Raw genomic sequence first — 18896 nt, forward strand, 5'->3', positions numbered from 1 at the left:
CCTCTTGCTTGCTTTTCCAATGTTACCAAACCCTGATTTTATAGTATAATTTCATTGTCAAAATAAAGCAATTCAATGTCAATCTAAAGTGATAGAGCGTTAGACGTATTTGCGAGTTGTAGAATAATTCTTTATAGAGCTGAACTGAGTAGTCGACTCATCGATTGATTAGTCGAAAATAATCGGCAACTGTTGTGTTAATCGATTAATTGTTTAATAATTTAGTTATTGCTTCAAATCTGGTTTCAGCTTCTGATTGTTTCTGTTTCTGCTTTTCTGTTTGACATCATTGCAAACTTAAAACCTTTGGGGTTTTGGACTGTTGGTAATTTCATATATCCGACTTTGTATGTATCCAGATTTTACACATTGTCTTTCTTTCCTTCCTTCTTTCTTTTTGTCTCTCTGTAAACCACTACTGTTTTGAAAAGTGTTAAAGTTTACTTCAACTGGTGAAGCCAGTGTTTCTGTCTACACCACCAACAGCTGCCTTGCTTCTCTCTTCATCTCCCTCCCTCTCTCCCTCTCTCTCTCTCTTTCTCTCATCGGTCTGTGAGTGACAGCACATGTGCTGGGGTACATGGGAGGGCCGCTGCTGAAATTCTAACCCCTTACCCAACGACTGTGAGACATACTCCAGTTATGGGCAGGGAGGAGCTTTGAGAGACAAACGCTGGGAGAGGGAAAGAGGGTGTGAGAGACAGAGAGACAGCAAGAGCCGGAGGTTCGAGAGAAGGAAAGAGAAGGGAAGGAAAGTTTAAGGGTTTGGCCTTTCCAGCCAGTAGAGCCACTCAGGAGCCCAGTTGTTAGTGGAGGAGCCTCAGATCGTTCAGTCATCAGGGGTCTGTTCATACTGAGTCTCTGAGTGCAGGTACTGAGGATGGCGTTACGGATGTTGATGATATGTGTGCTAGGTGCTCTGCTTTGTCAGGTAAGAAAAAACATTGTCTCTTCATAGCTGCTGCCGACTAAAATGAACAAAATATGTAGATTCATGTGAGCGTTAAAGCACTTTTGTGTTTTGTTTTCTGTGTTTTGTGGACAATAATATCTTCAGTTGTTAATTTAGTTTAACTTTTGACTCTATAAAAGACTTATAGCACAGGTGCGTGAGCAATAGAGCTAGTGTAGTGGTGTCCCTCTCCATTTTCTGATTGCTATAAAATGACCACGATAACAAGTAATTGAACCTATGGATTGGGTAGGCTGCTGTAAAGGTACTCCACTTGCATTTGAGCTGTGAATCTGCCCCCCTCTCCCCACTCTGCTGTATGGATTCAGCCTACCTCAAAATATTCGCCCAACACTTCCTGCCCCTTCAGAGTGTCATCTTGGTTAGAGAGTAACCTCTAGCTGCCCCACTCTTCAAATATACAGTTTATGTTTTTACCTGAGTGATGTGTTCAACCAAACATCAACTGATTTTCATCAATAGAGGCCCTAAACTGGCACTGCAATCAGAGGTTTGCGGCTGATCTAAACATTTCATCCTGGTTGGAAAGAGGATGATGAAGTGTTTTGAGGTGGACGAGAGTCCAGATGTGTACACAGGGCTCAGGGCATCATTAGCAGTCGCTGTCAGCAGGCGCCATTATGAGATCTAAAATGGATGACAATGTAAACTGACATATTACCAACAGCACTTCCAACCACCATCAGTCTTTCTCTCTGTTTGAAGAAGTAATGGAGCCCAAGTTGGGAGTGTGAGTGAGTTGGCCTTCAGTGGTTCTTGAGGGAAGTCTTGCTATGATGTGCTCTATAATTCATTGTAAATGTTGCAGATGCTATGTAATTGTAGAAATTAATAATTCAGATATTCTCAATCAGTGAAGTGTCCCTGCCCTTCAAAAGTGGCTGCAAATTTCCAGTTTATGTGTTATAGAAAGTCCTTAATGATGCTGCTTTTGTGCTTCATGTTCATATTCCATGGCGTATTGATTGTGAAGATAATCACTGGAAATATATGTTATCTCTTTCGAACATTGGGTAAACCACAGGGGCGAACAGTTTGTAGCAGTGAGGCTTAAGCTTAATGACATTACACAAAATATATCTTGGTCAAATCCTCAGGACCTCAGTAATAATTGTATTTATCACCTTTCATAATAATAAAGCCCTTTATAATAAATAACCCTGTGAATGACTTGAAATACCTGTAAACCCTGAAGCATGACCGTTAAGGTGCAGGATGCAGATATCAGAGCTCTACTTAAGCTCTGTGTGGTCGGGCAGATATGGGGTTAAATTGCACCTTCAAATGCCAGAGGTGTTACAAGCCCAAGATACCCAAATTTAAAAGTGGCTCTCTCAGTTTGTTTACTGTTTTGTCATTATTATCTGACCTCTTTTATAGTATGATATAGTGGAGACTTGAAAGGGTGGCTTTATAGCTGATACATGGAACAGCAGCGGTAATAGACTCCAATGACATCCCAATGTCACTGCCAAAAACAAAATGCATCAAAACATCTAAAACCATTGCAACCACTTTACCAATAAATCATTAAATATACTACGTCCAGAAAAGCCATTGGAATCCATTGAAACTGCAGTAAGGCCTCCACTAAGAAACTTCTCAAAACCACCTTTCACGACTGCAGTGGCTGAAAACTAAAAAGATACTTGTTAGTGAAGTATTGCTTTAGTGGATGACTCATTATTAGTGGCCTTTTACAGAACTTTAAGTCCCTATTTTGTCTCCATGTTGAAAGAGGAGCAATTGCTACGTGCTAAACAACAGTTGCTAAAAGCGCACATGTGAGAAATACACAAACAAAATAAAATTGGTGTTATCTTATTTCTGGAAACAAACCATAGACCAGATATATTCTGCTTTTCCAGTGTTTTACCGCCTGTATCGCTTCAAAAACGAAAAATGCACATGTTGTCTTTTTAGGTTGCAGTGGCCATGTTGGACAAAAACACACACATTTTGGACATGACTTCTACTAATACATGCTTCATAAGTAAAAGAAAACATATGTTATTTTAATTCATTTAACCGTCAACAGCTGTCAATCTAATCCAAAGACTTTGATCCGTGTCACCTGATAGCTTTAAGTTGCTCTCTTTTCATTTTCAGTGAGCTGGTGTTGGTATGAACTGGGCAGTGTTCGGGGCCTGCTGGGTGTATGTTGTGTTGAAGAGTGAGCAGCAGCCACAGCTGTTCCCAGATGCATACGTGATGCCATTTGTCTCGCTCTGTAATCCCCTTCGCGGAATGAGAAGTGGGCCGTTTCTGAACCATGAAATCGGGTACAAATCAAGAGTCTGTTGCAGCGTCCAGCTGGCGCTGAAGTCTCACTCATCGGAAACAATCAGTCAGAAGATTTAGAGGGTTTTACACTGACTAGGGTTTCGGTAGGAGCAAAGGGTAGAGAGACAACTTCCAGATTGTTAAAACTAGTCGACTGAACAGTGAAGTCCTTTCCTCTTTTCTTTTTTTTACCTCATTATTTTTATTGACTGAGACATGGAAGACCAAGTGGTGACAGTTGTTGTTTTAGAGGTCATGCACAAGAATAAGCTAGCAGCAATGTTACAATGGGTTGCCACTTGTGTTTTTGTATCCCCAATGAATGAGTTAATTAACCCATGTAGAGATGTTTAACAGTCTTTGGTTTCAACAGAAAGACAGTCAAAGCATTTCTTTTAAATTGGTAAAGAGTTTTTGTAAACCTCATTTGCCCTTGAAAGTTCCCTTTAAATTCTTTACTTTCTTTATTTCTTTTAAATGTATATACTGTATGTTCATATTATTATACCTACATTGAGTGAAATATTCAAACCCAAGACTTCATCATTTTTAAGATATTTGTATTTATACAAATTCTGTTGGATGTAGTTGGTATCTCTGGAAACCTTGGCATCTTTACTCAAATGTTAAGCTTGGGTAGGTAACATTGGAGAAGAACAGCAAGACTTGATTTAAAAATTATCCGACCGAAAAACCCAGCCCAATGTTGCTAATTCTTTTCCAATGAAAGTAGCTAACAGCACTTGCTCCAAAAGTCACTAAATCTAGCGAGAAAGTCTCCAAATTGGCAAAACTGACAGCATGTCCCTTCAGTCCTCCCTCCAAGGCCACTCACCCAAAATGATCCTAATGAAAGTAAACTAAAGGCTATTGTTAGTACTCACAGCTATCAAGTTAGCAGATGTGAAAGACTCCGGTGACGCATAGGCATAGTGTGTGCAGGTAGGCAGGCAGGACTTATTACAGTGCTGCGACAGCCACAGATACAGGATGTTTTCCTATTTTTGAATAGAAAATATATTTTCTATATTGATGTCAGAATTTAAAGAGCATTTCCTCAAATATAACAAAACACATTCTATGATAAACAACCCACCCTAGCTTTAAAGTACTGTGGGTTTTAATAGTGTTACTCCCATCAGCATGGGTTTGCAAAGATGCATTAAGAGGTTAATGTTTTTGTTTTTGTTCTGGCATATTACAACTAACAGAATGTGTCTAATAACATTTCTTTGCCTAAAAATGTATCGGGTTTCTATACTGGAAAAATAGAGGAAAGGATCAGATCATCACTGTATTGATAGTAAATGAGCCTTTTTCACATCAAGAAGACTCTTTCACATGCTCTGTTAAATAATGATTGTTTTTCTTGTTAATTGAATCCACCTCTTTAGTTGTCATATAACATTGTTTTTATATCTTTTGTATCTGTTGTTTATTGAGTCCTACTTTTAGTCCTAGTTTAATGTTATAACCTTGCTCAGCATTTCTTAAAGCTCAAGACATCTGCTCCGAGGGGTAGTTACACTTGTAATGCACCGTAAATAGGGTGTCCATGCCCATGCCAGGCAGTCATGACTACTCTTACACAAAGAGTAGTGGTGTGGGACCAGCACTGTGGTTACTGACTGGTTGAATGTCCAGGAACAGAAGTGACCAGAGGGACACCTGTGCGACCTCTACCCCTGTGGCTACAGGGACTGTCAGGCAGGCTGTAGGCATTACTTCTCGGCAGGACAAGAGTTCTTGAGTTATCACACTCACACATTTATGGAGAGGAGACGCTCAGGCCAATAGAGACAAAAAAGTGATGCCTACTCCTCTACACAACTCCTAGGGGGGTGCTTTTACCAATAAATTCAAATGTTACAAAATGGCAGATAGCATTTTTGTAAAATGTCATGGCAAGAATGGCAAAGTGGTATAATTTGTCACAGTTACATTTCTCCACATTTGTAGCGTTGTTTAAACATCCTAGACACCCTATACTGGGGCTGTGACAATAAAAAATGTTCACCACACGATTACCGTGGCCAAAAGACTTCACGCAAACGATATTATCGTGATATCTATATAAAAATATAAAAATAACTAATTCATCTTTAACTTTGTTTATTGTGCGTTTTATCTCTTTTTTGGCAAATTAATTACACTGGAGAGAGAGACTGTAACCATAACTGTACAAAAGCCTGATTTAAGAATTATTTACATTTTAAATAATATTAGAATATTAATATTACCTCTATACCTATATATAGATACATATATATATATATATATATATATATATATTCTTATTATTTGCTGGATTATTTTCACAATATTATCATATGTGTATTATGAACATGATATCCATATTTAATGTTTTTAATATTACAATTATTGTCAATACTAATAACCGTATCATTACTTTGAACTTATACCAAAAACCAAAATATAAATTAATGTTAATAGTTAGTGACAGGCTTTTGCTCTGCCGTATTCCAATGCAATAACACTAAGGCAGTTTAAAGGCCTGCCAGGAAGGAAAACTGTAATGGCTTGTGAATGCGTGTCCAAGCATTCGCAGCAGTGGCAAAACTTGGAAAGTCCTTTTACAGTCATCAACACATGGTGAATGTTAGCGTGTTTGTTTACTGCAGTCTTACACTGTGTTTGAGTAAAGCTGATATCTGACCCTCCTACACACGTCACCTTTTTCTGACAAATTTCGTTGCAAATGTTACGTTGCTACTTATCAGAGTGCCTAATGCTTTATGTTTTCTTAACTTTTTGTTAATACAACTTTGAAATGTTTACAGGGTCATCTTTAATTATATCCAGTCTGGTATTTTTACCAAATGTAACCAATCGTGTTCACTACTAATGGCAGTGTGGCTTCCTATTGATATTTATTCCTGTATATCTGGACTGTCTTTGAACAATGCGTTTATAATTGTATTCATATTTTCACATGTTGATATATGTACATATTTCAAGTTATGATTTTTATTTTCAAAATTAGAGTTAATTTAATTTGATTATGAAATGTATTTATTTCAGACTCATCATTACCAATTTTCTCCTATAAATAGGGCAAATTTAAAATCTAAGTACACTGACTTTGATGTTGTAGTTCATTAAGGGCACATCTCTTGATTTAATGAAACCGAATAGTATCTGCAAAGTGACAAAATACTTTTGTTCTCCAAAGAGAGAAGTAGAATCGAGATTCCTCGAACTCCGTAAACACTCCAAAATAGTGCTTAGTGGTTCTTCTGTGAGGGCATATCATTCCCAACAAGCTGTCCTTACTTCTGTGAGGGCCCAAGGTGAAAGGCCAAGCTGTAAAAGTATCTGGTAAAAAGTTTCAAAAACAGTTATTCTGTTTGTAGTTTCATCGCTCAGCAGAGTCAAAAGAGGCACTCATTGGTCTAATTGGTAACATGACACTTTAGTGTTACCGCTTCTCGGTCTGGTAAAAACATTAGAACAGTGGCAGATACTTAGTGGGGCCACTTCTCAAAACACAGTCGAGTTAAACTCAGATTGAAGGAAGTGTGCAAAATAAGAAATATTTGTTTTCTGACTATCTCTTAATGTTTTATAACCATGCTGTTGTTGTGGTTTCCTTCAGCAGTACCACCGAATAGTTGATGTGAAGTATAACGGCAACTGTTAGTCCATCAAACTTAGAAACACGTGGCAAACCTTTACCTCTAGGTTGTTTTAGTGTCCTTATACTGTATAAAGTCCATTGATCAGTTGTGGGATGTATAGTTTACCATTGGTAAATATACAAAACACTAATATCATTCAATGAGTAAAATGGTTGATGTGACCTATGACTTTGGTGATCCAGCAGGTCAAAGTTTCACTAACCCTGGGAAATAGTTTTGCACAGACACTCATGGTCCCAAGATGATGTAACATAACGACCTTGGTGATCCTCTGAATTTTCCTCCAGCCACCTCGAAGTTTACGTTTGTAGTTTTGAGTAAAAGGTATTGGATGGATTGTCATGAAATTAGGTACACACATTCATGTCCCCCTCAGGATGAATTGTAATAACTTTGTTGATCCCTCAACCTCTAGTTCCATCATCAGGTGAAACTTTTCTTTGTCCAATACTTTGGTTTATGACCAAATACCTGCAAAACTAATGATATTCCCATCATCCTCAGCTGTAATTCATGTTTGATGCTAACTAGCAAATGTTAGCATACTAGCACACTGAAATAAGATGTATGTGAAGTTAGTTCAGCCTAACAGACCCACTACAATGTCTGATGACTCTTGTTTGAATACAAAGCAGTACACTCTTAACTTTCAACATCATTTTGTAAAATGTGTTTTTACACAGTATACTCAAGTCTATCATCCTAAACGTCCTATTGTTTGTTTGGTGGCTAAAACATGGTGCACTGAAGAAGAGTTGTGCAATGTGTTTTTAGGTTTTAAGAAACTTGCATTGAAGCTCACACTGGTCTGTGTTCTCGGTGCTCATGCTATCCAAAGTGTCCACAAATCAGGCAAACTTAGTAAGTGCTATTCTTGGAAATGCAACTGTGATGCAGCTGTCATAGATGTTGAGGTTAAGTGACAATGCAGAATGTGTGCAATGCCAGTGGAGGTTTTGAGAGCTCATTTATGCAGAAATCTCAAGTATTGAAGTAGATAACTATAAGGATGAATTTGTGTGGAATGTGAGTATAAACATCTCTGCGAGAGTGGAGATGACGATGGCTACAAAAAGAAAAATAGGTAGGGGTCGGGAATATAGAATGATCTAAGATTAGCCTGCCCTCTGACTTGGCCGGCAGATACCAGCCGTGGTTGCCATTCCTCCCTGCACTGTCCAGCAGCATGCCAAAGGATCAGTATATCAGATCCCCCGCCCCAGAGACAAGGCAGGGATCCTAGGCCATTCACAAAGTATTCACATATTTATTCACTATCCAGTAATTGCCTTATGGGTTTATGGATTACTTAAAAATCTGCTGAAACAGTTCATTCATAATATTCAGTCATATTTAATAAAAATATATATATAAATACAAATATATGAGACAAAGCTTTTTGGAACGTTAATAAAATCCTCATATATTTCTGATTCTACATAATAGGCCTTTGAGCTGTTCAACATATGGGAAGTAATGCTGAATCCGGTGAATTCCCACAGAAAAGAAGGAAGCAACTTACGGAAATGTATATGCTTATGCGTGGGTGGGTGTTTTGTTGACGCACATGCTTGTATATCAGCATCTGTGTGTGTGGGAAAGCGTGTATATGAGTGTGTCTGAGAAATTTCTACAGCGGAGCAAATCCGTAAGGTGACCCCAAACTCCCAGTCAGGTGCAAAGCTGAGCATAAGGGGGAATTTGTGAGTTGGAGTGGGAATGCGGGTGGGAAAGCACAGGATCTAAATCCATAGTCGACAGCTGTTGTGTGTGTGTGCGTGTGTGTGTGTGTGTGTGTGTGTGTCTTTCTCACATGTGTGTTGTGTGTATGAACGTGGTCAGGACCGTGAATGAGGGCTCGTGAAATGAGCATGAGTGTTTGTGTTTCCTCATCCTGAGATGAATTTGGACATAGATCAAAGGAAGCTGACAAAGACGTGTATTAGTGAGTGAAACCTGAAGCTGTGGCCCTGGGTCCCTTTTGCCCCGCACAATCCCATGGATTCCACATTACAGACAGCCTCAGCGCTACAGCTCACATACAGCCATTCCATCAGACCATTGGGAATGTTATAGCACTGAGGGAGACTCTTTACATGGTTTTAAACAGCTGCAAAATTCTATAATGACATAATTTGTCTTCCATGAAAAAGAATGACTGGAATCAAAAAATATACTTCATGTGATCTGACTTACATACATACACTCATGCTCATACATACATTGTACAGTATTTCCGTGTCTGAATGTCCCTGAATGTGAATTTATTTTGTACTTGTTTCCTTCAGGTGTGGAGCTCTGCAGAACCTCATCGCAAAGAGGCAGAGGCCCTTTACCCATGGAGAAATAAAGGCACGGGAATGTTCAGGGTTAAGAGGGACTGGATCATCCCTCCAATCAGAGTACTGGAAAACAGCAAGCAGGTCCCTGAAGACCTTGTCCAGGTAAACATTTGAGCTTTTCACGGCAGAATTTCATCAGCGGATAATTGCTGTGTCTTTTCTGGTATGAATGGTATTTAACGTATAGGATAACAAATGTTCAAGTTTGTCTAAAAACAATAATCAAGTGCTCATATGTACATTGAAACATCATTTGCTTCTTGTAATCATTTCTCCTGTTCACACTGGTCATTAAAAGTTAGCTAAACATGCTAATGTTTGCAGCTTACATTAGAACAGACAAATACGCTGTTTTGGAAAGGTTAGAAAAAAACACCACAATCCAAACTCTTAATAAACTTTTAGTTTCATTTTACCACAGCCCCAAACGTGCTGCTTCTCTGCCGTGCATAGTTACCGTTGCTGAGCTATGATTGGACAATCACTTTGTGGGGAAGGGGTTTAGCTAATGGTCTATAGAGTGCTGCAGGGACGACGTACTTTTGTAGGCCAACCCGTAAGATAAAATCGTCCTGGTTCCCGAGTTAAAAAGCCAATGGGATTCTTTTGTAGGATTTTGGATTATTGCAGAAAATAAGCTCTTTGCCAAAAAGTTTATAATATTTACACTTTTTGTTCAGCAAGATAATCTTCACAAATAAACGCTATTTTAATGATTTTTTTAAGCGTAAATGCAATCGCCCAGGAGTCATTAGGCTATAATCGAACTATAGTCACATGACTTTTCCTGACTACCACTAAGCTAAAAGCGGACTTGTGTTCGGCGTGATGGAGTTAAGGGTTCTCATTTAGCCACTTGTTAGCTACTGCCTTTTTTTAAGACACATAAATGCTTCAAAGCTTGTGTTAACCACAGACTTTATTTCAGGCATCCAACCAAAAACCCATTGACTTTGAGACGACGGAACTGAAAGGGGGCAAAGATTCTGACTAATTTCCTGGTTTTAGGACTAATTTCTGCAGAACTCTATTGTTACAAGCAATGGGTAAGCAACATGGGGATTTAAGTAATAACGGCAGGTGCTCAGCTAAATAAGTAAATATAATAGTAATACATAGACTATGATGAAAATGACATCGCTATAAAAGAAGGGTCTTGTGCTTTTCCTCTGAAGATTGAATCCTCATCATGGAAATGCTTTAATGAGCTGATGGCTGACCGTGTATTACTCTTAGGCCGTCTAGAGCTTTACTACTGAATCCAGTTAAACACAGCACTATGCAGCAGCCTGGCTCTGCTGATGGTAATTATTCATCCCATTTGACCCCACACAGCACAGAACAAGTGTTTAAAGGACATGTAAATGTTGTGTTAAGGCTGTCACAGACGAAGAGTAAGTGTATAAATCCTACCGTACAAGGAGAGATATAGAGCCTCTTTTACGTGGTGAGGAAAATGCAATAGAGACCATATGTGAAAGAAAGTGAAAACTGAATGCATAAAATATAGAATTCCATGCTATTATTAGTTCAGAATATCATTTCCTGCCATAAGTCAGGACTTTGTGAGTTTAAAAACTCTTGTCTCAAGGTCCCTAACTGTCAAAATACTCACATCTGGTGTTACGACATATGGTTTACAATCCTCCCCCCACCTTCCCACGAGGTTGTGATGATCACCAACTTCATCTTCTCTCTCTGTCTAGATCAAATCGGACAAAATCTTTACAGGGGAAGTGATCTACAAGTTAGAGGGAGCGGGGGTGGACCAGGAGCCCAAGAATCTGTTTGAGATTGATGATATAACAGGAGTAATCAGGAGCAAGCACCCGCTGGACCGAGAGAGATACAACAGCTTCACGGTGAGAGAGCATTTATGGAAGGAACGTTTTATATCACCCAGAAATGTGTTTAAAAAAAACAATCAAACAGATGTTTGAAACACACAAGCCACGGTGCATTCAACAAGACCATAGGCAATTTTGTTTCTGATCTTTGGTCCATGTTTTTGTCTTAAAGCATATATCAGTGTCTCTCACACTAGTATAAACAGCCAAAGGTCAGTTTCCAAGGGCCTTTATGGGCATCTTGGGAGGGACTTCAGAGTGTTTCAGACCAGATGAATGTGATTTTGAGCCAAACATCCTGCACATTTCTTTTTGCCATTTCCAGCATGTGTTGTGTACAAATACCACAAATACCCACAGTCACCATGAGTGTTGGATGTTTTCCTAAATGGACTTATGAGATGTGTGGTAATTAATAGTAAGAAACAATAACTAATATAAACATTTGTCTGTTGTATCTGTGTGTGTTTGTGCAGCTGAAAGCCTTTGCCCTGTCCCCCAGTGGAGAGAGACTAGAGAATCCTTCCACCATAGAGATAGTGGTGCTGGATCAGAACGACAACAGACCCGCCTTCACCCAGAAACAGTTTACTGGCAGTGTCCCTGAGTTCTCAGTCCCAGGTACATCCATGTATTACATGCTGGGTAGCACTTAATAATTAAGTAAAACCATGTAACTAACAAAGTTATTACCCTGTAATAGCTTGGTATTAACAATGTTTATATCTGGGTAATATTAGAAAAAATAATAATAAAGATAGCAACGAGGCAACACTATTTAGTAATAGTATAGTAATATTTTGGTAACAGCTTATATAAATGATTAAAAGGTATAACAATAAAAATGGTAATAAGGTGACCTTAATGGGGTAATAACCTAATAATAATGGGGTTATATAGGTTGATGTTTTCACAATATTATTGGCTAATGATAGCGTAATACCATGAAAATGCATGAAAATTCTTGGAAGTCAAAATTGGTGATTTACCATATTATAATGCTGAAACTCATCCTCCCTTTTATGTTAAACTTGCCATTTGTTTCAAGGTAAAACTGTACACATGATTAATGCTGTGACTTGTTACCTGGAACAACTTGTGGTCATTTCTGTCCAATCACCATGAATCAGGGCTGCGAAATGTTAACCCACCTGTTTCTTTTTCTTGAATTTTCTTAATTTATAAAATAGATTTAACTGAAGTATAACACTTTTCCCATATTGTCTGTTTAACAGTTTAAAGCCCTATAATGACTATTTCTTTTAACAATGGACAGATAATCACCTGATTTTGCAGTTCTCCTCAGCTCTGCACAGTGTTTTAGATACTTTCAGCTCACTGTTTTGGTTTTGCTACTCTAATTAGCATCATTTTCAGATGCAGCAGGCAGCTGTTTTCAGCTGGAGCACCCTAAAATCTGACTGTACGCTACCTGCTCAGCACCAAACAGCAGACAGACTAAGTAAGCCACTAGCTGGTGAACATAGTCAAGCATGTAGTATCTAATGAGCCGGATACTTCCATCAGCGCTCAGACCAGAGCTAAATGTAAAAGGAGAGTGAATGTTGGCCTTACATGAGTAAGTAAGCAGCTGTTTGCTTGTAAGTTCGCAAAATCCACTTACATTAACTACGGTATGTGTCAATGTCGGGTTTACAGCTTGTTTTCACTGCCTCCCAGTGACCGAACACTCAATTACTAAAGGTTTAAGCAAAATATTCAAATCCTAGATGGCATTTATCAGTGGGAGCAGAGTGATGTGCCTCCAGCACATTTGTCACATGTGATTCATAGCGACTGATCTGATTTTCCAACTGATCGAAGCTTTCGATTATTTTTGACAGGCACCTCAGTAATGTCAGTGTCAGCTACTGATGCAGATGACCCGATGACAGAAAACGCTTATCTGAGCTACTCTATCATTGGCCAGGAGAGCATTCCTGCCAACGCTGTCACCAAGACTATGTTTGGTATCAACAACGAGACAGGAACCATCTACACAAGAGACGTAGGCCTGGACCGAGAGGTAAAATGCAGGTTAAGATGCAGATTTTGTTTGCAGATCATTATAGCATGGTTCATTTCCCTAATATGTGGCGTATTCCTTTCTAGGTGGTGAAAAGTTTCCGATTAAAACTGCAGGTTGGCGATATGGGAGGCATGGGATTAACGAGTGAAGCTGTGGCGTTCATACATGTCTCTGACATCAACAACCACGCCCCACAGTTCAGCCCGGCCTCGGTGAGTCTCAGTCAACAACATATGGTGGATATTTTCAGTTGGTATTGAAAAACACTTGAGTTAAATTATTTAATATTGAATCTTTTGATCTGTGTTTTGTGTGTGGTCCATGTAGTACAGTATGACAGCGGTGGAGAATCTAGGCCGGATCGAGAATATGGACTATGAGATCGGCCGGGTGAATGTGACAGACGGAGATGATCGTGGAACTGGAAACTGGGAGGCAAAGTACTTTATTGCCAACGACCCTGAAGGCAACTTTGCCATCAGTACGGATCCTGCCACCAACGAGGGCATTCTGACAGTGGTGAAGGTACAGTCTCCTGATCTGCTGTTAACTGAAAGAGTGTGAGGGAGTGGTTGTGATGATTGTTGAGCATCCATCACACATTTTGCCAAGCATCCAAAGTCACACTGACAAATGTAGGTGAATAAGGAAACAAATGATTGTACTAGCTTTGTTCCTCACACTGGCTTTATGATTACCTATTTTATTGCGTTGAAGAATATTATTATATGCGAAAAACAGCGTCAATAATGAAAAAGGTAAAAATACAGCTGTTTAGTCAGATTTAAATTAGCTGAGTTTATAAGGAATTTCCATGAAATAGCTTCATCATCATTTTATATTGGAAACGTTTTTTCTCCATATATGTTGATTTTTTTTTTTGAGATTTATTAGAAAATGATTAGGAATTTAGAGATCCATGATGTTACCCGTCGCTGTGATTGTAGAATGTTATCAAACCCACAAATGAGAACATGTGGATCTTAATTATGACCATTACCAAAGCTGGTGTAATAAGGTTTTTAGGAGACAACAAGAACAAGCTTTTCCGGGCTCCAGGACTGTTCAGTCATTGTTTGAAAGAGAAATGCATTTATACAAAATCAGATATGCCTTTCTTTTACATCCTAGTGATTTTTTTTTAATTTTCGATATTCTATCAAACAGTTTGTGTTCACAAATGTTGACTGCTCTGTTCTGGGGAACAGGTATAATTAGAATTTTCAAAGTGGGTGGCATTGCCCTTTAAAGTGCAAATGTGCTTTGAGGCCCTCAGACACAACTCAACAACACTCTCTAGTGGCTGAGTTTAAAATAAATGCTTATGTGGCTTTTCCTGTAGTTATGCAGACAGAAAATGACTGAAACTTGACAGTTTGTTATACATATAGATTTATCATTCATTCTTCTTTATCCAACCACAATGCAGCGCAAAGTTTTCCTTCCACAAACAGCCTCTTCTCTCTTCTTTTGTCATGCAGGGTCTGGATTATGAAGCACAGCATGAGTACATCCTAATTCTGACGGTGGAAAATGACAATTTTCTGAGCACCAAGGCTCCCAACCTCCCAGCGAGCAGCGCTACAGTTGCGGTGACCGTCTTGAACGAGAATGAAGCTCCACACTTCAGGGAAGACCCCATACAGATTGTTGTCCCTGAGTCTGTGGTTCCTGGGACTTTGCTGAAAAGCAATATCGCCTTTGACCCTGATAATTCTGACCTGAGGTATGCCGCAGCCGCAACACAAGAGGAGCATGTGTGTGTTTATAAGAATGCGAGTGAATTAATTGGATAGTTTGTGTTTCTGTAACTATCCTCTGCTCTCTGTGGCAGGTATGAGATTAGCAGAGATCCTGAGAGGTGGCTGAACATCAACAGAGAGACAGGAGACATTTCTGCCAGGAGAACCTTCAACATGCGATCTCTAAATGTTAAAAACAATATCTACAATGCTGTTGTCAAGGTTACAGGTCAGTTTATCTACTTAAGGGGAGACACTGACTGTTCAAATCATTTTGTAAAGCAAGTTTTCTGAAAGTATAACTTTAAATATGCAAAGTAAGCGTACTCTTATTAAATGTGTGCTACTTTGAATACATTTCCGGAACAGAAATCTAAACATCATTTTATTGCCATATTAGAGTAAAATGTTTCTACAGAGGGAATTTTGGATATTGCTTTGTATCACTCCATAAATCAGAAATGATGGTCAACAGCCATTCATTTTTTTTTTACTGGAAATGTGGTGTATGTGAGCTAAGTGCTACTGAAGTATTCTCATTTTGAGAAAGTGGCCTTTAAAGATATGTATTGTATTGACACTACAGGTGGGATCATGAAACTTCCCCAGTGGATTACTAACATTAGGACTATTATCTTTTGTATTACAAGTTTAAATACGCAAATGAAGCATTATCTAATGAGTTTTGGTGAATTGTAGGAGAAAACTAAAGACGCAAACAGATAAAGTTAGTAAAATAAACACCGAAATTTATATTTTGGATATTTTCTTTACACCAGTCTGAAAGTCATGGCAGCAAAATAGCCCAAACTCAGTGCATGCAAAAACTTAATCTACTTAATAAAAAATATAATTGACTTGTGTAAACACAGACAAGTGTTGTGAGAAACACATTTGAATAAGCTGTTTGCTTAATGTGACATTGCTGTGTATTTATGTTCTCCTGTGTAGATGCTGGTGGTTTGTCGACCACTGCCACAGTGGCCATAACACTGAAGGAGACCAATGACTTCCCGCCTCAGCTCTTCCCTCTGAGCGGCACTGTGTGTAGGGATGAGGGCCACAGGAGTTCAGTTCTGGTTGTGACTGCTGTGGATGAAGACTTTCCTCCGCACGCTGCACCCTTCACCTTTGAGATGCCTGATGAGCTGTCAATCAACTGGACTGTTATTCAAGTCAACAGTAAGTAGATCGGGGGTGAAGATGGAGTGAGAGGTGTTCCCGTGAATCTTCAAACCTCACAACATTCTTTCTTTCTCCTTCCCTCTTCAGACACTCATGCTGTGCTTCAGCCCGTCGTAGAGCTGGAGGCAGGAGAGTATGTGGTCACAGTGTTTGTGTCCGACTCTGGCAGCCCAGTTCTGAGCGCTTATGCTCAGGTCAATGTCACCGTGTGTCTCTGTGACTCCTTCGGAGACTGTAAGTCTGAGGCCAGGGCGATCCTCGGCTCCAGTGTGGGAATCAACTTCATCGCTCTGATCATCATCATGGCCAGTATTGCACTCCTACTGTGTACGTATGAATCACCCAGTCTTAAAAATCTTGGGGTTTTTTTTGCATCAAGAATAAAGAAAACATATTTTTTTGTTGAAATAAATTATTTATGAAGATGTGCTCAAAACGGTGACTCGAGTCCACATCTCTGATAGACAAAACATGTAGTGGGGCTTGATAGAAATCTGTTACACAAGTGGTTTAGGAACTCAAAAACCTAGATCATGTCATGCACTTGACCGAAAAAAATAATCTGCATCTATTTTGATAAACAATTAATAGTTTAAGTAATTTGTAAAAGCAAAATGAGGACATTTTGGATATGGATTTTTGTTTTATTTATTTAGAATTTTTTGGGGTTATTAAGTGTTGGCCGGACAAAAAAATATTTTTGGACTGCTAGAGACAGGGATGGACATTTTTCACAATTTTAGGAAATTTTATAGACTAAATAGTCGGCAGATTAATCGATAACGGAAAAATAAAATTGTTAGTTGCAGCCCTATAACCGGATAAACACTAATTAATTAACACTTCATGGCTTCCGTTCGATTGCAGTGCTGCTCCTGCTGGCTGTGGCGGTGACCACCTGTGGGAGACGTCACCATATCAAGAAAGGAACAGGTCTACTTGTCGGGGAATCAGAAGACGACATCCGTGACAATGTCTTCAACTATGATGAGCAAGGCGGGGGTGAGGAGGACGAGGTAAGGCTGCGCAGGTCACAAGTTAAGAGAAGTCTGAACAAACCTGTGGTTTATGCATATTATCAAGCACATGCAGAGTCAATCTGTAGCTTCTTTCTCTCAACTTGCAGAATGCCTTTAACATCGACCTGCTGTGGAATCCCCATGATGCGCCTTCGACCCCGGGGTCCTACTACCCAGGGTCTGGTGTTCCTCGAGGCAAGCAGCCCCTCAGGAAGGACGCCCCTCATAACCTGCCCTCACCTATCTATCCACGGAGGCCTCCAGCGGATCCCACTGACATTGAGGACTACATCAATGATGTGAGAGGCTTCCACCATGACCCTGTTTTACCCAAGTTTCATAATCAAAATGTATTCTAAAAGACCCAGATCATAATCTAAAGTTCATTTAAAGAGTATTCCCACCACTAAAATTCAAAATAGAAAACATGAATTTACTCTCACTACCATAGGTAACAACAGACCTTCTGATATACAGACTAACACTGAACAACTAAATCTAGGTTTCGCACATTTTCTGATGCTGTTAAAGGTTTGTGATGTTGATAAACATGCCCATTAAAATCTGGATCTAGTAGAATTTATGATGCATTAGGGTAGTTGTTTGTGAGTTGTGTGTGTATATATATGATAATTATTCAGTTAATTGTTTGTGTTATGAAGAAGGAGCATCATATAAGTATATACTTCTTCATACTCCTTTTTGGGACATGTAAAACTATATTTTTTTAATTATTTCCTCAGGGCCTGGAGGCTGCAGACAACGATCCTAACGTGCCTCCATACGACACAGCCCTGATCTATGACTTTGAGGGAGAGGGCTCACTGGCAGGCAGCCTCAGCTCCATTGCTTCAGGCAGCTCTGATGGAGACCAGGACTACGACTACCTCAACGACTGGGGACCACGCTTTCAGAAACTGGCCAACATGTATGACCCACGTTAACGGGGACAGCTCCCCACAGAAAGACCTGTGTGCTTCACCACCAGTTAGGGACACGGATAATGCCGCAGGTGTTTTTTCTGGACACATTTAAAAATATTTTAGTCCAGGACAAGTGTGCCAAAGCAAAAAATAAATGCTATGCAATACCATGGGCCTTTAATCTGATGTGCCTTAGGTTTTATTGTGGTCATTTGGACACAGCTGACAAAGTGGCTCATTACAAAGTTGTGTAGTTAAGCTTAGGAAAAGTAAGTGAGACTGAAGTTGTGAATTGACATTATCCGCATCGATGAAAGGGGCTGAGCATGCTACAAGGTAACTGAATTTGTGTTGCAATGATTGTCCATGTCTTGTTTATCCTCAGACTTGGATTGCTCAGTAATGATGCATACAACAAGGCTGAGATATTTAAATAAAATCTTTATGTATTTCTTTTTTTATATAAGTGATTATTTTATAAAAAACTATTTGCTTTGATATTCATTTTGTTTGTTTTTCTTTTTTGATCACAAATCCTCCATTCCAGCATCTGATCATCTTTTGGGAAAAAATATATCTCAACAAAACTAACTGTAGCACACTATATTATGTAGTCAAAGTGTTTGGAGGTGAAGACTTTGAATTATGCTTTTTTATTTATTTATATGTTCAATGAATTTAGGTTTTACAGAATAAATGCAAATCTTTTATATAGTGTGTGTATTTTTCATAATGAAATAATAACCATCTCACATACATACACAAAAATTGATTTACCCGTTATGTTGTGGGTTTTGCAATAAATGTTTAAACTTATTTTACCTTTATCAATCTAGACTCAATACCCCATAATGACAAAGCGAAAACAGGATTTTTGAAGTTTTTGCAAATGTG

At 39.0% G+C, this 18896-nt stretch overlaps 1 protein-coding gene across 2 annotated transcripts; it reads left to right on the forward strand.

Annotated features, from left to right (window-relative positions):
- Nucleotides 1-673: 673 nt before the first annotated feature.
- On the forward strand, nt 674-18506 carry cdh15 (cadherin 15, type 1, M-cadherin (myotubule)). 2 transcript variants are annotated; one of them, XM_029461082.1, is made up of 14 exons: nt 674-931; nt 9204-9359; nt 10964-11119; nt 11581-11725; nt 12949-13130; nt 13217-13345; nt 13461-13658; nt 14615-14859; nt 14968-15104; nt 15827-16057; nt 16148-16387; nt 16928-17076; nt 17187-17378; nt 17823-18506. In XM_029461082.1, the coding sequence occupies exons 1-14, from the start codon at nt 881-883 to the stop codon at nt 18021-18023; spliced, it is 2412 nt and encodes an 803-aa protein (XP_029316942.1). In that variant the 5' UTR covers nt 674-880; the 3' UTR covers nt 18024-18506. The 2 variants fall into 2 exon arrangements, with proteins under 2 accessions (XP_029316942.1, XP_029316952.1); XM_029461092.1 differs by lacking the exons at nt 674-931; nt 9204-9359; nt 10964-11119; nt 11581-11725 and adding an exon at nt 11779-12566.
- Nucleotides 18507-18896: the final 390 nt, after the last annotated feature.

Source organism: Cottoperca gobio, chromosome 3 (assembly GCF_900634415.1).
Source record: "Cottoperca gobio chromosome 3, fCotGob3.1, whole genome shotgun sequence".
NCBI lineage: Eukaryota > Metazoa > Chordata > Actinopteri > Perciformes > Bovichtidae > Cottoperca > Cottoperca gobio.

Coding starts and splice junctions, on each gene's coding strand:
- cdh15 (XM_029461082.1), top strand. CDS start 881: ATGGCGTTACGGATGTTGATGATATGTGTGCTAGGTGCTCTGCTTTGT. Junction 14,860..14,967: donor CCTGATAATTCTGACCTGAG/GTATGCCGCAGC, acceptor TCTCTGTGGCAG/GTATGAGATTAGCAGAGATC. Junction 17,077..17,186: donor GCGGGGGTGAGGAGGACGAG/GTAAGGCTGCGC, acceptor CTCAACTTGCAG/AATGCCTTTAACATCGACCT.